The sequence below is a fragment of the Eucyclogobius newberryi genome, unplaced genomic scaffold (genome assembly GCF_026437365.1).
Source record: "Eucyclogobius newberryi isolate DKJ021-1_F unplaced genomic scaffold, fEucNew1.0.hap1 SCAF_45, whole genome shotgun sequence".
In the NCBI taxonomy this organism is placed as follows: Eukaryota; Metazoa; Chordata; class Actinopteri; order Gobiiformes; family Gobiidae; genus Eucyclogobius; species Eucyclogobius newberryi.
The window spans coordinates 157,921-180,934 of record NW_027316112.1 but is presented as its reverse complement, the minus strand read 5'-3'; the positions used below and the strand labels follow the sequence as shown (position 1 = coordinate 180,934).

General features: G+C 45.0%; 1 protein-coding gene across 2 annotated transcripts in view; it reads left to right on the top strand.

The window, feature by feature from the left end:
* The first annotated feature begins 222 nt into the window (after positions 1–222).
* Positions 223–23,014, top strand: part of LOC140380209 (protein transport protein Sec23A) — an 81,317-nt gene continuing 58,525 nt past the window's right edge. The window contains exons 1-12 of one of the 2 annotated variants that reach the window (XM_072464373.1): positions 223–379; positions 6,753–6,973; positions 7,141–7,198; positions 7,281–7,367; positions 8,659–8,895; positions 14,730–14,803; positions 15,425–15,569; positions 16,849–17,007; positions 17,639–17,754; positions 18,234–18,357; positions 18,697–18,777; positions 18,850–18,939. In XM_072464373.1, the coding sequence (XP_072320474.1) occupies positions 6,753–6,973; positions 7,141–7,198; positions 7,281–7,367; positions 8,659–8,895; positions 14,730–14,803; positions 15,425–15,569; positions 16,849–17,007; positions 17,639–17,754; positions 18,234–18,357; positions 18,697–18,777; positions 18,850–18,939 (1,392 nt within the window). In that variant the 5' untranslated portion in view covers positions 223–379. The remainder of the gene's footprint in view (positions 380–6,752; positions 6,974–7,140; positions 7,199–7,280; positions 7,368–8,658; positions 8,896–14,729; positions 14,804–15,424; positions 15,570–16,848; positions 17,008–17,638; positions 17,755–18,233; positions 18,358–18,696; positions 18,778–18,849; positions 18,940–23,014) is intronic. The other variant, XM_072464374.1, reaches the window with a different exon arrangement.

Here is a 23,014-nt window from a genome sequence, read left to right as displayed (position 1 = left end):
CCACAAAGACACGAGACGAGATAAGACCATCTTTACACACAATGAGACACACACACACAACTCAACAAAGATGGAGGAGAAGGATTTTATTCTGTAGCTGGACTTATTTAAACTACTGAGCAAATTTTAAATAAATTATTAAGTAATAAAAAATATTGGGGCCCTTTACGACAGGCCAACATGTTTCGCTCAGAGTGATGCCTCCTGTCTGTCACTAACCCGCTCTGTTCTGACGTGGCACGGCCGCCATCTTGTGTCGAGCTCCGCAGAGTCAGCGGCTCTTCTCTCTCTCAGTGACCGCCTCCGGTGCTTCTCTCCCGGGCTCACTCTCCTGCTCCACCCCGGCACCTGCTCTCGGACCCCGGCCCCGCTCAGGTGAGTCCGGTCGCGGTGCTGTCCCGGTGTTTCCCCGGTGTTTCCCCGGTGTTTCCCCGGTGTTTCCCCGGTGTAACGGCAGTGACGCAGCGTTTAGAGTCAAACCCTGACACTTCTGCAGCACAAACACCAACTTTAGGCTGTTTATCGCGTCTAACCGCGTCATTCTTCCATTAGAACTTGAGACATGTCCCGCTGTTGTTCTTTAAGTCATGTCTTTCTAAATAAAGCCTTTCTTTTCTGGAGCCGTCAAACTGTCTCAGGAACTTTCTCCATGAAACAGCTGAGGACCAAGACCAAGGTCTGGACCGGGTCCAGGGCTTTCTCTGACCTGGTCCCGGGCCCCTGGGGGGGATCCCGGGGTCCCGGGCCCCTGGGGAGGATCCCGGGCCCCTGGGGGGGTCCCGGGGTCCTGGTCTTGTTGTCAGTGTCAAAATCAGAATCTTTTCATTTTTCAATTTTATAAAACAACAACAAAACTCAACTCAGTTTATTTTTTAACGGACAAAATCACAACAGCGGTTGTTCTTGGACGATGTCCCGTGTCCCTCGACACATGTGTCTGAAGACAGAGTCATCTGGGACATGTGTCTGAGGACAGAGTCCTCACAGAGTCCTCTGGGACATCTGGGACATGTGTCTGAGGACAGTCCCCACTGGGCACACCTCAGGTCAATAACCAGCTCCATCAGTGAAATAGGTTCTTTGGTTCGTCTCTTTAAATTACAATTAATGCAGTAAAAACAAGGCAAGTTTATTTGTGTCGCACATTTCATACACAAGTTAATTCAAAGTGCTTCACAGCAGGAAAAATGCATCAAATCACAAAGAAATTACAGAAACAGAAATACAATAAAATTAACTAAATTAAAAATGATCAATCCAACTGATTGTCTAAAGTAATAAAATCACAAACAAAAGAGAAGAGTGCAAAGAAAAAATCCTTTCAGTCACATGCGCAGCTAAACAAAACTGTTTTTAGCTTAGATTTGAACATTGTCAGAGCAGAAGCCTGTCTCACATCTTCAGGAAGACTGTTCCAGATTTTAGCTGCATAAAACTGAAACGCAGATTCCCCATGTTTAGTCCTGACTCTGGCACCAGCAAGAGGCCGGTCCATGTTTAGTCCTGACTCTGGCACCAGCAGGAGGCCGGTCCATGTTTAGTCCTGACTCTGGCACCAGCAAGAGGCCGGTCCATGTTTAGTCCTGACTCTGGCACTAGCAGGAGGCCGCTCCATGTTTAGTCCTGACTCTGGCACCAGCAGGAGGCCGGTCCATGTTTAGTCCTGACTCTGGCACCAGCAGGAGGCCGGTCCATGTTTAGTCCTGACTCTGGCACTAGCAGGAGGCCGGTCCATGTTTAGTCCTGACTCTGGCACCAGCAGGAGGCCGCTCCATGTTTAGTCCTGACTCTGGCACCAGCAGGAGGCCGCTCCATGTTTAGTCCTGACTCTGGCACCAGCAGGAGGCCGGTCCATGTTTAGTCCTGACTCTGGCACCAGCAGGAGGCCGCTCCATGTTTAGTCCTGACTCTGGCACCAGCAGGAGGCCGCTCCATGTTTAGTCCTGGATGAACTGCAGCTGTTTTACAGCTCGTTTGGAGAGACCAGTGAGCAGGCCGTTACAGTAGTCTAATCTACTGGAGACAAACGCATGGATAAGTCTCTCTAAATCTGGTTTTGACACTATATTTTTGATTTTGGCAATGTTTTTTAGATGGTAAAAAGCTGCTGATGTTATTGATTTGACGTGGCTATTAAAGTTCAAGTCTGAGTCCATTATTACCCCAGATTTCTAACTTGGTTTGTAGGTTTTAGAGCGAGACTCTGGAGGTGACCGCTAACACTTTCTCTTTGTTTCTGTGGGCCAAAAATGATTATTTCAGTCTTGTCTGAGTTCAGCTGGAGAAAGTTGTTTTGCATCCACAAACTGATCTGTTGGATGCAGTGACAGAGTGAATCTACTGGTCCATAGTCACCTGCCGATAGTGAAACATAGATCTGAGTGTCGTCTGCATCATTGTGATAGGACACATTTTCACTGCGTATCAACTGACCTAACGGCAGCATGTAGAGGTTGAACAGAAGGGGACCCAGGACTGACCCTTGGGGCACTCCACAGGTCAGGGTCATGTGGTCTGAGACACAGCTACCAATTTCAACAAAGTACTTCCTGTCTTCCAGATAGGACCTTAACCAGTTTAGGGCAGTGCCAGTGATGCCCACCCAGTCCTCTAGTCTCTGTAAGAGGATCCCATGATCGACAGTGTCAAAAGCAGCACTCAGATCTAACAGAATTAAGACTGAGGCTTTGCCCGTGTCAGTGTTCAGGCGGATGTCATTTGTCACCATGACAAGAGCAGTCTCAGTGCTGTGATGAGGTCTAAAACCTGACTGAAAAACATCAAATGAGTTGTTTATTAAGAGGAAATCTGTGAGCTGTTGGTAAACAACCTTTTCAAGGACTTTGCCCCAAAATGTCAGATTAGAGATGGGCCGGTAATGACTCAGTACTGCGGCATCAAGACTGCTCTTCTTTAGGAGAGGCTTTATGACCGCAGTTTTCAAAGACATTGGGAATGTTCCAGATTGAAGCAACATGTTAATTATGTGAGTGAATGGTGCTAACAAACTGTTCAGCACAGACTTTAGAAATCTGGAGGGTCACACATCAAGGCAGCATGTAGATGAACTCAGACTGGTGATGATCTCATGGACAGTTTTGTCAGTTACAGGTGCAAAGTGAGTTAGCTCTAAGTGTCTTGGTGGTTTTAGGGTAATTTTTTGCATTGTGGGATTTATAGCATTTTTAATGCCCTGAACTTTGTTATTAAAGAATAATGCAAACTCATTACACTTGATGTGGAAATGAGTTCTAACGGCAGCTGAGCTGGAGGGTTTGTTAATCTGTTTACTGTGGCAAACAGGACACGCCAGTTGTTACTGCAGCTTCCAATTATTTCAGAAAAATATCTTTCCCTAGTTCTACATAAGATTAGGTTGTACATGTTCAGCTTTTCTTTGTAAATCTCTTTTTGAACCTGGAGCTTTGACTTGCGCCATTTCCGTTTGTCCCTGCGGCACTCCCTTTTCTGTGCCCTGACCGAATCATCATTTCTCCACGGCGCCTTCTGCTTATTTTTAACCATTTTAGCCTTCATAGGGGCGATGGTGTCCAGAACATTCAAAACACTAGATGTAACAGATTTCAACAAATCATTTACATTAGAACATGAGACATTTTCAAAGTTTATCATTTCCATAAACAGTGCACCTTTGCCATCACTTATGTGTCTCCTCTGAACAACTGCAGGACCAACCGGAGGTTTGGGAGAAACAGACAGGTCAAAGAAGACACAGAAATGATCAGACAGAGCAACATCGATCACATTAACATTTGAAATATTTACCCCCTTTGTAATTATGAGATCTAGAGTGTGTCCTTTGCTGTGGGTGGGGCCTCTCACATGCTGAGTAAGACTGAAGGTTTCAAGGACAGCATCAAGCTCTTTAGCGTTTCTGTCACAAATATTATCAACATGCACATTGAAATCACCTGTAATGACCAAACCATCAAAGTCTGTGCATATGACTGAAAGCATCTCAGTAAAATCATCAATAAAGCTTTGGCAGTGCTGGGGAGGCTTGTATAAAACAATGAAGAGAATGGATGGAGACCGTTTTAGCTCCATTTTAAAGGATACATACTCAAATGATGAAAACACCCCAAAAGACAACCTGCGGGTAATTATTTCATCTCTAAAGACAGCACAGACTCCACCCCCTTTTTTTTCTTCTCGTGTTTCAGATTCAAACTTCAAGTTGGTGGAGCAGATTCTATCAGAACTACATTTCCTGTGTTTTTGTCAAGCCATGTTTCAGTTAAAAACATAAAATCAAGATTATAAGAAGAAATAAAATTATTAATTAATAGAGATTTGTTACATAAGGATCTGACATTTAGCACAGCAAGTTTCAGACTAGTTTCAGTGGGACTGGGCTTTATCTTTTCACAGGGAATATGAATCACATTTCTCAGATTGGGCCTGACTCGCATTTTGTTTTTCCATCTCTGTGATGATGTGACTACAGAAATAGCACTAGGGGGGGCTCTTTTTACATAGGGCCCCGGGTTGGTTTGATTTTTAATGTGACAATAAGTCCCGGCAACGCTGAGACCCAGTGCATCCTAGCTATGGGAGATACCAGGTGAAAGGCGAGGTTGGATGGGTGGTGGGGCTTTTGTAGCCAAGGAGAGTTTGGGACCAGGTGAGAGGCGAGGGGGGATGGGTGGTGGGGCTTTTGTTGGTGTAGTCGGCATAGCCCTTGCTATATTGGGCGTGAGTGGAGCCATCTTAATGCCTGATTTGATCAGACTTTCAAAATGGCTGGGAAGGCCCATGGGTGAGAGTGGAGATGAGAAGGAGAATGATGAATCTTTAGTGGGAGTAGATGTTGCAGGGGGAACCCAGGGCTGGTGTGAAGGCAGGGGCGATGACAGGGATGTTGTTGGGCTTGTCACAGATGGGTCCGAGGCCTTTGAAGATTGTTCCTTTGCTGGAGGCGGTGGAGGTGAATGTGGAGCAGCTGGAGCTGAATCCTTTGCTGGTGGTGGTGGAGCAGCTGCTGATGAATCCTTTGGTGGAGGCTGAGGTTGTGGTGCTTTTGATGTTGAAACATTGTCTCGGTCTCTGGCTGATGGAGCAGGAATTCTTCTCTCATTCCTCTCTTCTCTAACTATCTGCTCAGGACCCTGTCCAGGCCCAGTCCAATGCCTCAGAGCGTGGAGCAGGTTCTCTGTCAGCACCCTCACTCCACCTCTGCATAGGTGGGGGCCATTTCTCTTAAACAGGTCCTCTCGTTTCCAGAATAGATAGAAGTTCTCAATGTAGTGTAGTCCTCTCGGGGAGCACTCTTTGGACAGCCATGTGTTCAGCTGAAGAAGCCGGCTAAACTTGTTTATCCTTCTGTCGATGTTTGGAAGAGGTCCACTTATGAATGTTTTGATTTCCATTTTATCAAGCAAGTCAAATAACTTCAAGAAGTCTTTTTTCAAACCCCCGGACATGTCGCTGGCGTCAGATATGTCGTTAAAACTGGAAAAATGTTCTTAAAATCTTTGGTTTACTTGAAAAAGTCTAAAGCAAAAATGTTTGGAAGACAAAAACTGATTAAAAAGCAAAATAAATAAGGAAAGCAGCGATAGCAAGCGGAGCGAGCAAAAAAGCGTGTGCACTCTTCGGAAGCAGGATACCAGTAAATACTTATTACATTCAGTTGAATTGTACAAATACATTTAAATAAACAACTTTAATAAATACCTTTTGTTTAGATGAATCATCTGTTGCCACGGATATATATATATATATATATATATATATATATATATATATATATATATATATATATATATATATATATATATATATATATATATATATATATATATATATATATATATATATATATATATATATATATATATATATATATTTATATATATTATTTTATATATATTATTTTATATATATTATTTTATATATATATATTTTATATATTTATATATATATATATATATTTTATATATTTATATATTTTATATATATATATATTTTATATATATATATATATATATTTTATATATATATATATATATTTTATATATATATATATTTTATATATATATATATATATATATATATATATATATATATATATATATTTTATATATATATATATATATATTTTATATATATATATATATATATATATTTTGTATATATATATATATTTTGTATATATATATTTTATATATATATTTTATATATATATATATATATATATATATATATATATATATATATATATATATATATATATATTATTCTCAGACTCACCAAATTCCACGTTTTCCTGCTCTACACGTTCGGCATCAGAGTTTAAAACCGGCACATTTAAGATGATTAAAAGCGGGTGTTTGTTGTTACCTGTTTCAGCTGTCCTGTCGCTTCCCAACACCGTCTCTCCCAACACGCGCGTGATTGGCTCAGGTGGCGCAGGGCGTGACGTGCAACATACGTAAACCATGTGACCAGAAGTGGTGTTGGGAGTTGTAGTTTTTTTCCTATTTGCAATAAAAGTACGTGTGTTACCTCCTTCTCCTCCCTCTCCTCCCTCTCCTCCCTCTCCTCCCTCTCCTCCCTCTCCTCCTTCTCCTCCCTCTCCTCCCTCGCTCTTCCCTCTCCTCCCTCGCTCTTCCCTCTCCTCCCTCGCTCTTCCCTCTCCTCTCGCTCTTCCCTCTCCTCCCTCGCTCTTCCCTCTCCTCCCTCGCTCCTCCCTCTCCTCCCTCGCTCTTCCCTCTCCCTCCCTCCCATAGATGGCGACGTTCTCCGAGTACATTGCTCAGAACGAGGAGCGTGATGGCGTTCGCTTCAGTTGGAACGTTTGGCCCTCGTCCCGTCTGGAAGCGACCCGGATGGTGGTTCCCATCGCCGCTCTTTTCACTCCTCTGAAAGAACGTCCAGACCTGCCTCCCATCCAGTACGAGCCGGTTCTGTGCAGCCGCGCCACCTGCCGCGCCGTGCTCAACCCGCTTTGGTGAGAGGCCGGGGTCAGGCCGGGTTCAGGTCGGGTTCAGGTCGGGTTTGGTCGGGTTCAGGTCGGGTTCGATCCTGAACATTTTCTTGTGAATCACTTTTAAAGAAAAAGTTGTTCTTGTCTTTGTGTAAAACATGTTTTGGACTGAAGCTGGTGTTTGTGTTCAGTCAGGTGGATTACAGAGCCAAACTTTGGGCCTGTAACTTCTGCTACCAGAGGAACCAGGTGAGTCCTCCTTCTCACTAGAACCTTTAAATCTCCCTCGGAACCTTTAGTTCTCCCTCAGAACCTTCTTTGTCTTCTGCAGTTTCCTCCTTCGTACGCCGGGATCTCTGAGGTGAATCAGCCAGCGGAGCTTCTGCCACAGTTCTCTACCATCGAGTATGTCGTCCAGGTGAGAGACCCGCTTTAGACCCTCTTTAGACCCGCTTTAGCCCCGCTTTAGCCCCGCTTTAGACCCGCTTTAGACCCGCTTTAGTCCCGCTTTAGTCCCGCTTTAGACCCGCTTTAGACCCGCTTTAGTCCCGCTTTAGTCCCGCTTTAGCCCCGCTTTAGACCCGCTTTAGACCCGCTTTAGACCCGCTTTAGCCCCGCTTTAGCCCCGCTTTAGTCCCGCTTTAGACCCGCTTTAGACCCGCTTTAGTCCCGCTTTAGACCCGCTTTAGTCCCGCTTTAGTCCCGCTTTAGTCCCGCTTTAGTCCCGCTTTAGTCCCGCTTTAGTCCCGCTTTAGACCCGCTTTAGACCCGCTTTAGTCCCGCTTTAGTCCCGCTTTAGACCCGCTTTAGTCCCGCTTTAGACCCGCTTTAGTCCCGCATTAGACCCGCTTTAGACCGCTTTAGACCCGCTTTAGTCCCGCTTTAGACCCGCTTTAGTCCCGCTTTAGACCCGCTTTAGACCCGCTTTAGACCCGCTTTAAACCCGCTTTAGACCCGCTTTAGACCCGCTTTAGACCCGCTTTAGACCCGCTTTAGACCCGCTTGTACCTTTTGTACCTTTTGTAATAACATTGTAAATCAGTCTGTGCCGAGATTGTTTTTTTCCACTCAAACAGTCACAAAAGTTTATTTTTTATAGTTTTAATCCTTGGACTTAAGTCTGAGCTCAGAGTCTTTATGGAGGACCACGCCCAAATATAGAAGAGATTTCTCTCTTCTCCAGACAGGAGTGTGGGTGGAGTTTAGGGCCGGCGCTGCGGTGTGGCTAGCTAGCTTAGGTGTAGCACAGCTAGCTAGCTTAGGTGTAGCACAGCTAGCTAGCTTAGGTGTAGCACAGCTAGCTAGCTTAGGTGTAGCACAGCTAGCTAGCTTAGGTGTACACCTAAGCTAGCTTAGGTGTAGCACAACTAGCTAGCTTAGGTGTAGCACAGCTAGCTAGCTTAGGTGTAGCACAGCTAGCCTGAAGGTTCCTCATTCTGCTCCGTAGAAACATCGTAGGGTTAATACAGACGGATAAATGGACTCGATGGCAGCTTCATCCTGGAGCCTCTACGCCGCGTTAGAACCTCTTTATGTCATACTTTGGGTCATGTCAGATGCATTAGGACCTGGAAATTTCAGATTGTGGCTCTTGACAAAGGCCATCATCTCCTGTATGAACCGATTGAAGTGGGGCTTATGTGTTTATTACTCAGATTTACTGCTGGGACGAATAAAGCTGTATAACTCTCTCTGAATGTGTGTGACAGAGGGGCCCCCCGATGCCCCTGGTCTTCCTCTACGTGGTGGACACCTGCATCGAGGATGAGGACCTTCAGGCACTGAAGGAGTCTCTGCAGATGTCGCTCTCTTTGCTGCCCCCTGCTGCTCTGGTCGGCCTCATCACCTTCGGACGCATGGTCCAAGTGCACGAGCTCGGCTGTGAGGGCATCTCTAAGAGCTACGTGTTCAGAGGAACCAAAGACCTGAGCGCCAAGCAGCTCCAGGTGAGAGACCTGAGCGCCAGGTGAGAGACCTAAGCGCCAAGCAGCTCCAGGTGAGAGACCTGAGCGCCCAGCAGCTCCAGGTGAGAGACCTGAGCGCCCAGCAGCTCCAGGTGAGAGACCTGAGCGCCCAGCAGCTCCAGGTGAGAGACCTGAGCGCCAAGCAGCTCCAGGTGAGAGACCTGAGCGCCAAGCAGCTCCAGGTGAGAGACCTGAGCGCCCAGCAGCTCCAGGTGAGAGACCTGAGCGCCCAGCAGCTCCAGGTGAGAGACCTGAGCGCCAAGCAGCTCCAGGTGAGAGACCTGAGCGCCAAGCAGCTCCAGGTGAGAGCGACCTGAGCGCCAAGCAGCTCCAGGTGAGAGCGACCTGAGCGCCAGGTGAGAGAGACCTGAGCGCCAGGTGAGAGAGACCTGAGCGCCAGGTGAGAGAGACCTGAGCGCCAGGTGAGAGAGACCTGAGCGCCAGGTGAGAGAGACCTGAGCGCCAGGTGAGAGAGACCTGAGCGCCAGGTGAGAGAGACCTGAGCGCCAGGTGAGAGAGACCTGAGCGCCAGGTGAGAGAGACCTGAGCGCCAGGTGAGAGAGACCTGAGCGCCAGGTGAGAGAGACCTGAGCGCCAGGTGAGAGAGACCTGAGCGCCAGGTGTGATTTAGTTATTAGAGAAATAACTAAATAGATTTTAGGCAAAAACCGTTGAAATGTTTTGATTCCACTTTTTTGATCTTGTTCTTTTCTCCAGTGAAAACAATATTAAAATGAGTTCATTAGAAAAGAGTTTTTCAGAGTTCACTTTAACCTTTCACATCCTGAGGCCGGAGCTTTCTCCATATCTCTAATAAAGAACCATAAAGAACATGTATATCCATAAAGAACATGAACAACAATATACACTTGTATTTTTACTGGAGTTTTCACATTTCCAGATATTGTCAAGTAAACTAAGTTTTCTTCTGTGACGATGGTCAGGATTAAGGCTCGTCCATAACAAACGACCTGTTTGACTTATAAGATGCTGTTTGTATCGATCTTTTCTTCAGACTGTGTCCTACAGAATGAGACCGTCCACTGTCCTCGGGTTTGTCCTCTACAGCCTCCGGAGGGAAAAATGCGCCGCTTCCGATGCGCGCGGCCTTCTTTGTTTACACCCAGATAGCACGTGATTGAGATGACGTAGAACACTTTGATTTACATAATATTCTTGCCAATGAGCCAAGCTTTAGAACGGTGGGTGGGACTTAGGGCTTATTCACACAGAATCGTCTCTATTCTCGTGCGTAAAGACGGTCAAGAGCCAGATTTTTGGGCAGGAGGCGACTAGATTTTACGCATCACGTTTTCTGATTTTATTCGCCTTATGAATGCGCATTTTGTTAGATATATGTATTATACCAATACAAAAATAAAATAAAAATATAATTTTTTCACCTCGATATGGGAAATTCATGGTAAACTCAAATTGACACATTTTCACATACATTGTTTTTAGCAGTTATAATAGTATTAGTGGTTCTACAAAACATCAAATGTATGTTTTATGATCATTGCGCCCAGGTCTGACCAGTGCGCCCAGGTCTGACCAGTGCGCACAGGTCTGACCAGTGCGCACAGGTCTGACCAGTGCGCACAGGTCTGACCAGTGCGCACAGGTCTGACCAGTGCGCACAGGTCTGACCAGTGCGCACAGGTCTGACCAGTGCGCACAGGTCTGACCAGTGCGCACAGGTCTGACCAGTGCGCACAGGTCTGACCAGTGCGCACAGGGCCAAAGAGGCTGATGGGAACAGGTTAATTTCACTTCTTTGGCGATACAGAAGAAACATCACAGTTTAAGGATTATTCATGACCCAAACCCATTGGAACCTAAATCCTGGATCTTATGAAATACTAAAGTTATTGTGATATAAAGAGCATAAATCTCACATTTGGTGCTTTAAGTTCATTGACCTGAATAATCACGATCATCGATGACGTCTTCAATTCAATTTATTTTTGTAAGGCCCAAAATCACAACAACAGTCGCCTCTGAGGCCGAATCAACAATGTCTGTGGTGGCGAGGGACGATGTCCCAGGGTCCTGTGTCCTTAGACCCTCCTTCTGTCCTCAGACCCTCCTTCTGTCCTTAGACCCTCCTTCTGTCCTTAGACCCTCCTTCTGTCCTTAGACCCTCCTTCTGTCCTTAGACCCTCCTTCTGTCCTTAGACCCTCCTTCTGTCCTTAGACCCTCCTTCTGTCCTTAGACCCTCCTTCTCGGCCAGGAAAAACTACAAAAAAAAAATCTCCTTGGGAGCTGGAGCTACTCCTCAGGCAGATGAGGGACCGTCCACACGGGACAGGGGACACTTCACCAGGAGAGGGACATCTGGGTCCACAGGTCCTCAGGAGTGAGACAAAGAAAAAGAAGGCGGTGAACAGTTTGCAAGTGGAATTAAAAATTAAATATTTTTGAAAGAATAAATCAGAAGAAGAGGACAGAGCTCAAGCTGTCATACTTCCCCCAGCACAGTTACTCCTAGGGCAGCGTAGCTGAAGCTGTGGGTTTATGTTTCTGTTCCTAACTAGTCTGACCATAAGTGATTTCGAAGAGGAACGTTTTAAGCCTGGACCTAAATGAAGAGACTGTGTCAGCATATTTAACATGGGTCGGGAGCTGATTCCATAACACAGGAGCTTGGGAGCTAAACGCTCTACCTCCTACTGTACTTTTAGAGACTCTTGGCACTACCAGAAGGCCGGCATTCTGAGAGCGAAGAGCTCTGTTTGGATGATATGGTTCTATAGCATCTTTGAGGTGGGAGGGGCCATGCCATTTATGGCTTTGTAAATCAGGAGGAGGAGTTTAAATGTGATTCTAAACTGGACAGGAGCCAGTGAAGAGACTCCAGCACCGGCGTAATGTGCTCTCTTCTTTTAGTTGCTGTTAGTAATCTTGCTGCTGCATTTTGAACCAGTTAAAGCTTTTTATGGAACTTTTAGGACCTGCTGTGAGCAGGAGTTACAGGAGAATCTAGTCGTTACAAATGCAGGAGACGTTTTTCAGCTTCACTTTTAGGCCGGATTCTTCTGATTTGATCTTTTTTACACAGATGAAAGAGTCTGTTTTACAAGCTTGATTTATATGAGCTTTAAATGAGAGCTCCTGGTCCAATAAGACTCTGAGGTTTCTTACAGTAGAACTGGAGGCTTCAGTGAGACTATCTGCTCAGATAGAGCGTCTCGTACATGTTTAGGACCAGCACAATGACCTCCAGTACAATGACCTCCAGCACAATGACCTCCAGTACAATGACCTCCAGCACAATGACCTCCAGTACAATGACCTCCAGTACAATGACCTCCAGTACAATGACCTCCAGCACAATGACCTCCAGTACAATGACCTCCAGCACAATGACCTCGGTTTTTTCAGGGTTAAGAAGCAGGTAGTTAAGTGTCCTCCAGGTTTTTATCACCTTCACACAAGAACTAAGTCTGAACTTGATCGCTCTGATCAGGTTCATTGATAAATACAGCTGAGTGTCGTCTGCAGAGCAGTGGAAGTTAATGCCATGTGACCTGATCATGTGACCTGATCATGTGACCTGATCATGTGACCTAACGGCAGCATGTAAAGAGTAAACCGAATTGGACCGAGTACTGACCCCTGAGGCACACCGTAAGTTACTGTAGAACAAGGGGAGGAGCTCTGGTTTACATGAACAAACTGGTACATATCAGATAAATAGGATGTAAACCAGCTGAGGGCGGGGCCTCTGAGGGCGGGGCCTCTGACACCTACATCTTGAAGGACGTGGAACATAAACACTTTCTACTGAAGTATTTATTATATTAAGAATAGGGTCTATAATTAGGGGGAGAATGTCTTTGAGGAGCTTGGAATGGGGTCTAGGACACAAGTGGAGCTTTTAGAGGACATAATGGCTGAAGTTCTCTCTTGATCAACAGCTGAACCTAAATTCTAAATTTACAGTTGGATTTATATGAGACGTTAGATTTACAGCTTGAGCTGGTTCAGGGCTAATAGTGGGAGTCATTTTATCTCATTTATCTCTGACTTATCTCTGACTTCTATTACATGTGAATAATATCTGGTTTGGGCCTCACTCAGAGCTGCTGACAGGACAGGAGCAACTTTTCCTGCTTTTAAAGATTCTTCTGTGAGAGCGACGAAATAATCCCTGTAGTTTTCATGATCACATGACGCGATCACGTGACATGACATGTGATCACATGACATGATCACATGACATGATCACATGACATCACATGACATGATCACATGACATGATCACATGACATGATCACATGACATGATCACATGACGTGTCACTGAATATTGGCTCTATTATTTCTTTGAATTTTGAGATAGATTTTTCAGATATTGTCCTTTTCATTATAACTTTATTTTGTGGGACTGGATGATCTTTAAGAATAAACTGAAAGGTAATTAGGAAATGATCTGACAATATAGGGTTTTGAGGGAGGACAATGAGGTCACTAATCTCTGTTCCATACGTTAGGACAAGATCCAGAGTGTTCTTGTGAGTGTGAGTCGGTTTATTTACATTCTGAGTGAAACCAATGCTGTCTAACAAGGCGCTGAAGGCATTACTGAGAGAGTCATCACTCATGTTCACGTGGATATTAAAGTCTCCAACTATAACTATTTTATCCCAGGCTAACACTAAGTTTGATATAAAGTCAGAAAACTCTGTTAAAAACTCTGAATAGGGACCAGGAGGTCGGTAGATAACTATGAACAAAACTCCTTTTTGGTTTTTCATATTTGGACATGTGATCGACACATAAGGCTTTAAATAAGTGACATGTATTGTTAGTTTTAGGGCTCATGAGTAGGTTTGAGTGTGAGGTCACTGCCACACCACCACCTCGGCCTGTGCTCCTGGCAGTCTGAAAGTTAACATGGGTGGGGTTTACATGGGTGGGCAGGGTTTACATGGGTGGGCGGGGTTTACATGGGTGGGCGGGGTTTACATGGGTGGGCGGGGTTTACATGGGTGGGCGGGGTTTACATGGGTGGGTGGGGTTTACATGGGTGGGTGGGGTTAACATGGGTGGGTGGGGTTAACATGGGTGGGTGGGGTTAACATGGGTGGGTGGGGTGGACTCATTTAGTCTGACGTAGTCGTCTTGTTGAAGCCACGTTTCAGTTGGAGCTGAAGATCTATGTTATAGTCACTAATTAATTCATTAACTAAGAGCGATTTGGAGGAAATTGCTCTAATGTTTAGCCGTCCACATTTTATGTGTTTATTCATTTGTTTATTTGTGTCATTTGTGATTGTTATTTTCCTTAAGTTATTTGGTCTGAGCCTGAAATAGTTTTTCTGAGATGTGACTTTTTGGCATTATTTGTACGAGGGACACGAGGGACACGAGGGACACACACAGTCTCTATCTGTCTTGAATCTGAACACTTCACATGTGACAGAGCGGGCAGGAGTTCAGCGACAGAGGAGCGTCTTACACTGCTGCTCTGCGCCCGGGGCTCATCCCTAGATGGTCACTTAACACGACTAAGACTATCGGTCAAACTCTGAACTAATAGGGATGTACCCTCCGAAGTCGGATGGATGCCATCCCTGCGTATGAGCCCGGGCTTTCCCCAAAACGCACTCCAGTTATCAACAAAGACTACGTTGTTTTGAGGGAAACATCTACAGAACCAGCTGTTGATGCTGAAAGAGGCTGTTCAGTTCAGCATTGATCCGATTGGGCAGAAATAGTGTCTTCATATTTCTAATTCAAATCAGAAACTCACTTATTGTCGTTGTAAAACATAAATGTTTTTAAGACTCCGCCTCTTTTTCTGTTTTCAGGAAATGTTGGGTTTGACCAAACCTGCAGCGCCCCAAGGCCGAGCGCCCCAGACACCCACGCCCGCCTGCAACAGGTACCTAAGGGCCACCTAAGGGACGCCTCCACCTAAGGGACGCCACCTAAGTGACGCACGCTAACACAGAGCAAACCTAAGGGACGCACGCTAACACAACGCCACCTAAGGGACACACGCTAACACAAGGCCACCTAAGGGACGCACGCTAACACAGAGCCAACCTAAGGGACGCACGCTAACAACGCCACCTAAGGGACGCACGCTAACACAGAGCCAACCTAAGGGACGCACGCTAACAACGCCACCTAAGGGACGCACGCTAACACAGAGCCAACCTAAGGGACACACGCTAACACAACGCCACCTAAGGGACGCACGCTAACACAGAGCCACCTAAGGGACGCACGCTAACACAACGCCACCTAAGGGACGCACGCTAACACAACGCCACCTAAGGGACGCACGCTAACACAGAGCCACCTAAGGGACGCACGCTAACACAACGCCACCTAAGGGGCGCACGCTAACACAACGCCACCTAAGGGACGCACGCTAACACAGTGCCACCTAAGGGACGCATGCTAACACAGTGCCACCTAAGGGACGCACGCTAACACAGTGCCACCTAAGGGACGCACGCTAACACAGCAGAGGGCTAGTTTGAGGTTTCTCCCTTAGGTTCCTTCAGCCGGTGCAGAAGGTGGACATGAACCTGACTGACCTGTTGGGGGAGCTGCAGCGTGACCCGTGGCCTGTGACTCAGGGGAAGAGGCCTCTGAGGAGTCTGGGCGTGGCCATGAGCATCGCTGTGGGGTTGCTGGAGGTGACCACATTACCCACAATGCACCTGAACCATGTCCCAACCCTGACGACTGCCGTAGAACATCAAGCATTACTTTAAACTCACGCTGCTGCTGCTGCTGCTGCTGCTGCTGCTGCCGTGTCATTTTTAGGAATATTATTTTTCACACTTTCACACATCAATTTAATACAATAAGAAGAGAAAAACTAAATGACACATAAAGTCACCAAAACCTAAAAAAATATTTTTTTTTTAACATATTTTTCCTAAATGATGAAATTCCAGTTTTATCTCATTATGTTTCAGAATGTTTTTCAAACCTACTATTTCAGACACGATTTATTAATATTAAAGGCGGTATGGACGATTTTTCGGCGATTTCAGAACGCAGGCGGAAGTGCGCATGCCACTCCCCCGTGCTCATGCCACTCCCCCGTGCTCATGCCACTCCCCCGTGCTCATGCCACTCCCCCGTGCACATGCCACTCCCCCGTGCTCATGCCACTCCCCCGTGCTCATGCCACTCCCCCGTGCACATGCCACTCCCCCGTGCTCATGCCACTCCCCCGTGCACATGCCACTCCCCCGTGCTCATGCCACTCCCCCGTGCTCATGCCACTCCCCCGTGCACATGCCACTCCCCCGTGCACATGCCACTCCCCCGTGCTCATGCCACTCCCCCGTGCACATGCCACTCCCCCGTTCTCATGCCACTCCCCCGTGCTCATGCCACTCCCCCGTGCACATGCCACTCCCCCGTGCTCATGCCACTCCCCCATGTGGACCGATACAACACACACGTGCGTTTGTTTATTAGCGCAACAGATCGCATCACATCTCTCGTCTCCCGTAGATTTCTGTCCACTTCTGCGTCAGCTCCAACTGTCTTTCTCAGTCTTCATTTTGCCCCGTACACTGAGGGAACTATATTATGATAGATCCATGCGCTTAGGCACGCGGAAACGTAGGGACGAGCCTGACGCGGCTGCAGGTGAGCGACAGGTGCGTTTTATGATTGACACATGGCAGGACAAATGATTTATCCACGACACGAGGAAATATGATAAAAAATTTGCTGAAAAAAATCGTCCATACCACCTTTAATAAAAAAATAAATAATATATCAAAAATTACTAAAAGCAGAAGTAATTTGTAATATAATATTTAGAGGTTCAATAAACTTTTTGTCATTGGATCAAGTTCGTTCATGAAATGAACCAAAAAGACAAATATTGAAATGTGTTACAATACTAACATTAGCGCACAGTTGTGTGTATAACTGCTCTGTGTCGCCCCTTAGTGCACGTTCCCGAACACCGGGGCCCGCATCATGACGTTTCTCGGGGGCCCAGCGACTCAGGGGCCCGGGATGGTCGTAGGAGACGAGCTGAAGACCCCGATACGATCCTGGCACGACATCGAGAAGGATGCAGCCAAGTTCCTCAAGAAGGCCACCAAGGTACAGTCTGAACCGGGCCTGAACATCATCTGCAGCTGTGTTCCGTTCCATCAATTATAACACCGTGAATTGTTTTTAATTGTCTAATAAATTGGGCCAAAGCAAAGACGATGGGAGACCGGGCACAGCCCCGCCTGACCCCTCTTTATATGAGGGGAGACCGGGCTCAGCCCCGCCTGACCCCTCTTTATATGAGGGGAGACCGGGCTCAGCCCCGCCTGACCCCTCTTTATATGAGGGGAGACCGGGCTCAGCCCCGCCTGACCCCTCTTTATATGAGGGGAGACCGGGCTCAGCCCCGCCTGACCCCTCTTTATATGAGGGGAGACCGGGCACCCCTCTTTATATGAGGGGAGACCGGGCACCCCTCTTTATATGAGGGGAGACCGGGCACCCCTCTTTATATGAGGGGAGACCGGGCACCCCTCTTTATATGAGGGGAGACCGGGCACCCCTCTTTATATGAGGGGAGACCGGGCACCCCTCTTTATATGAGGGGAGACCGGGCACCCCTCTTTATATGAGGGGAGACCGGGCACCCCTCTTTATATGAGGGGAGACCGGGCACCCCTCTTTATATGAGGGGAGACCGGGCTCAGCCCCGCCTGACCCCTCTCTCTGGTTCTTGCAGCATTATGAGTCATTGGCGAGTCGAGCGGCGACCAATGGTCACATCCTGGACATTTACGCCTGCGCTCTGGACCAGACTGGACTGTTGGAGATGAAGTGCTGCCCAAACCACACCGGGTGTGTGTGTGTGTGTGTGTTCTTGGTCTTGTGTGTGTGTGTGTGTGTGTGTGTGTGTGACAAATCAAATCAATTTATTTTTGTAAGGCCCAAAATCACAACAACAGTTGCCTCTGAGGGCCACAGGGAGAAATGAATCAACAATGTCTGTGGTGGCGATGGAGTCAGACAATGTCTGTGGTGGCGATGGAGTCAGACAATGTCTGTGGTGGCGAGGGACGATGTCCCAGGGTCCTCTGTCCTTAGACTCTCCTTCTCGGCCAGGAAAAACTACAAAAAAACCTCTTTGGGAAAAAAGCGTAGAAACCTGGAGGAGTTCCAGTGAAGGAGAGATCCCACTCTCACAGACGGACACGAGGAGACTGGAGCTGGACCCACTCTTCAGGCAGAAGAGGGACCGACTGAGTGTGTGTGTGTGTTCTTGCTCTCGTGTGTGTGTGTGTGTGTGTGTTCTTGCTCTCATGTGTGTGTCTCTTCAGGGGTCACATGGTCATGGCCGACTCCTTCAACACGTCGCTCTTTAAACAAACGTTTCAAAGAGTTTTCACCAAAGACGTTCAAGGCTGTTTCAAGATGGCCTTTGGAGCCACGCTGGAGGTCAAGGTACAAGACCAGGTCCAGGTCCAGGTCCCTGTCCAGGTCCCGGTCCAGGTCCCTGTCCAGGTCCCTGTCCAGGTCCCTGTCCAGGTCCCTGTCCAGGTCCCTGTCCAGGTCCAGGTCCAGGTCCCTGTCCAGGTCCCTGTCCAGGTCCCTGTCCAGGTCCCGGTCCAGGTCCCTGTCCAGGTCCCTGTCCAGGTCCCTGTCCAGGTCCAGGTCCCTGTCCAGGTCCCTGTCCAGGTCCAGGTCCAGGTCCCTGTCCAGGTCCCTGTCCAGGTCCCTGTCCAGGTCCCTGTCCAGGTCCAGGTCCTTGTCCTTGTTACATAATAAAAGTCTTGTTGTCAGACGTCTCGAGAGGTGAAAGTGTCTGGAGCCATCGGCCCTTGTGTGTCGCTCAACGCCAAAGGCCCCTGTGTCTCAGAGAACGTGAGTGTGACCTTCAGAACGTGCTGACCTTTGACCTCTGACCTCAGTCTAACGTGTGTGTGTGTGTTGCAGGAGATCGGCAGTGGAGGCACGTCTCAGTGGAAAGTGTGTGGTCTGGACACCAGCACCACTCTGGCCCTTTACCTCGAGGTGGTCAACCAGGTACTGAGACTTTAGAGTACAAACTGAGTCTTTAGAGTACAAACTGTGACTTTAGAGTACTTTAGAGTACAAACTGTGACTTTAAAGTACAAACTGAGACTTTAGAGTACAAACTGTGACTTTAAAGTACAAACTGTGACTTTAAAGTACAAACTGTGACTTTAGAATACTTTAAAGTACAAACTGTGACTTTAGAGTACTTTAGAGTACAAACTGTGACTTTAGAGTACTTTAGAGTACAAACTGTGACTTTAGAGTACTTTAGAGTACAAACTGAGACTTTAGAGTACAAACTGTGACTTTAGAGTACTTTAGAGTACAAACTGTGACTTTAAAGTACAAACTGAGACTTTAGAGTACAAACTGTGACTTTAGAATACTTTAAAGTACAAACTGTGACTTTAGAGTACTTTAGAGTACAAACTGTGACTTTAGAGTACTTTAGAGTACAAACTGTGACTTTAGAGTACTTTGGAGTACAAACTGTGACTTTAGAATACTTTAAAGTACAAACTGTGACTTTACTTTAGAGTACAAACTGTGACTTTAGAGTACTTTAAAGTACAAACTGTGACTTTAGAGTACTTTAAAGTACAAACTGTGACTTTAAAGTACAAACTGAGACTTTAGAGTACTTTAGAGTACAAACTGTGACTTTAGAGTACTTTAGAGTACAAACTGTGACTTTAGAGTACTTTAAAGTACAAACTGTGACTTTAAAGTACAAACTGTGACTTTAGAGTACAAACTGTGACTTTAAAGTACTTTAAAGTACAAACTGAGACTTTAGAGTACTTTAAAGTACAAACTGTGACTTTAAAGTACAAACTGAGACTTTAGAGTACTTTAGCGTACAAACTGAGACTTTAAAGTACAAACTGTGACTTTAAAGTACTTTAGAGTACAAACTGTGACTTTAAAGTACAAACTGAGACTTTAAAGTACTTTAGAGTACAAACTGTGACTTTAAAGTACAAACTGAGACTTTAGAGTACAAACTGTGACTTTAGAATACTTTAAAGTACAAACTGTGACTTTAGAGTACTTTAGAGTACAAACTGTGACTTTAAAGTACAAACTGAGACTTTAGAGTACTTTAGAGTACAAACTGTGACTTTAGAGTACTTTAGAGTACAAACTGTGACTTTAGAATACTTTAAAGTACAAACTGTGACTTTAGAGTACTTTAGAGTACAAACTGTGACTTTAAAGTACAAACTGTGACTTTAGAGTACTTTAGAGTACAAACTGTGACTTTAGAGTACTTTAGAGTACAAACTGTGACTTTAGAATACTTTAAAGTACAAACTGTGACTTTACTTTAGAGTACAAACTGTAACTTTAGAGTACTTTAGAGTACAAACTGTGACTTTAGAGTACTTAAGAGTACAAACTGTGACTTTAGAATACTTTAAAGTACAAACTGTGACTTTACTTTAGAGTACAAACTGTGACTTTAGAGTACTTTAAAGTACAAACTGTGACTTTAGAGTACTTTAAAGTACAAACTGTGACTTTAGAGTACAAACTGTGACTTTAGAGTACTTTAGAGTACAAACTGTGACTTTAAAGTACAAACTGAGACTTTAGAGTACAAACTGTGACTTTAGAATACTTTAAAGTACAAACTGTGACTTTAGAGTACTTTAAAGTACAAACTGTGACTTTAGAGTACTTTAGAGTACAAACTGTGACTTTAGAGTACTTTAGAGTACAAACTGTGACTTTAGAATACTTTAAAGTACAAACTGTGACTTTACTTTAGAGTACAAACTGTGACTTTAGAGTACTTTAGAGTACAAACTGTGACTTTAGAGTACTTTAGAGTACAAACTGTGACTTTAGAGTACTTTAGAGTACAAACTGTGACTTTAGAATACTTTAAAGTACAAACTGTGACTTTACTTTAGAGTACAAACTGTGACTTTAGAGTACTTTAAAGTACAAACTGTGACTTTAGAGTACTTTAAAGTACAAACTGTGACTTTAAAGTACAAACTGAGACTTTAGAGTACTTTAGAGTACAAACTGTGACTTTAGAGTACTTTAGAGTACAAACTGTGACTTTAGAGTACTTTAAAGTACAAACTGTGACTTTAAAGTACAAACTGTGACTTTAAAGTACTTTAAAGTACAAACTGAGACTTTAGAGTACTTTAAAGTACAAACTGTGACTTTAAAGTACAAACTGAGACTTTAGAGTACTTTAGAGTACAAACTGTGACTTTAAAGTACAAACTGAGACTTTAGAGTACAAACTGTGACTTTAAAGTACTTTAGAGTACAAACTGTGACTTTAAAGTACAAACTGAGACTTTAAAGTACTTTAGAGTACAAACTGTGACTTTAAAGTACAAACTGAGACTTTAGAGTACAAACTGTGACTTTAGAATACTTTAAAGTACAAACTGTGACTTTAGAGTACTTTAGAGTACAAACTGTGACTTTAAAGTACAAACTGAGACTTTAGAGTACTTTAAAGTACAAACTGTGACTTTAGAGTACTTTAGAGTACAAACTGTGACTTTAGAGTACTTTAGAGTACAAACTGTGACTTTAGAATACTTTAAAGTACAAACTGTGACTTTACTTTAGAGTACAAACTGTGACTTTAGAGTACTTTAGAGTACAAACTGTGACTTTAGAATACTTTAAAGTACAAACTGTGACTTTACTTTAGAGTACAAACTGTGACTTTAGAGTACTTTAAAGTACAAACTGTGACTTTAGAGTACAAACTGTGACTTTAGAGTACTTTAGAGTACAAACTGTGACTTTAGAGTACTTTAGAGTACAAACTGAGACTTTAGAGTACTTTAGAGTACAAACTGTGACTTTAGAGTACTTTAAAGTACAAACTGTGACTTTAGAATACTTTAAAGTACAAACTGAGACTTTAGAGTACTTTAAAGTACAAACTGTGACTTTAAAGTACAAACTGAGACTTTAGAGTACTTTAAAGTACAAACTGTGACTTTAAAGTACAAACTGAGACTTTAGAATACTTTAAAGTACAAACTGAGACTTTAGAGTACTTTAAAGTACAAACAGTGACTTTAAAGTACAAACTGAGACTTTAGAATACTTTAAAGTACAAACTGTGACTTTAGAATACTTTATTATATATATTATATTGTACTAAATTAAGACAAAACTCTGACTTTTGTCTCAAAATTTGAATTTTTTCAAATATTGAAATATATAAAAGCAGTAAAATAAAGAGCAGGAGACGTCAACAACAGCAAAAAGAGACAAATAAAGACACAAATGCTCTAAAGCTGCTTATTCGCCACCGTCAAAGACTTGATTGACAGCTTTTGATTTGACTGACATGTGCCGCGATTGTGTTTCTTTATGTGACATTTTTCCAGCTCAAACATGTTGTATTTATAACTTATGACTTCAGTGGAACTCATTTATTTATTTCATTTTCACTATTGACAAAATATTAATATTTCGCTCGTACTTTTAGTCAGTTTTACATTTGGGACATTTTTTATTTAGTTTTGGTCGACAAAATTATGATATTGACAAAACATTTGGCTCAGTGCTGCCCCCTGTCGTCTGCTCCTGCCGTCTGCTCCTGCATGTGGCTCAGCGCTGCCCCCTGTCGTCTGCTCCTGCCGTCTGCTCCTGCATGTGGCTCAGTGCTGCCCCCTGTCGTCTGCTCCTGCCGTCTGCTCCTGCATGTGGCTCAGCGCTGCCCCCTGTCGTCTGTTCCTGCCGTCTGCTCCTGCATGTGGCTCAGCGCTGCCCCCTGTCGTCTGTTCCTGCCGTCTGCTCCTGCATGTGGCTCAGCGCTGCCCCCTGTCGTCTGTTCCTGCCGTCTGCTCCTGCATGTGGCTCAGTGCTGCCCCCTGTCGTCTGCTCCTGCCGTCTGCTCCTGCATGTGGCTCAGTGCTGCCCCCTGTCGTCTGCTCCTGCCGTCTGCTCCTGCATGTGGCTCAGTGCTGCCCCCTGTCGTCTGCTCCTGCCGTCTGCTCCTGCATGTGGCTCAGTGCTGCCCCCTGTCGTCTGCTCCTGCCGTCTGCTCCTGCATGTGGCTCAGTGCTGCCCCCTGTCGTCTGCTCCTGTC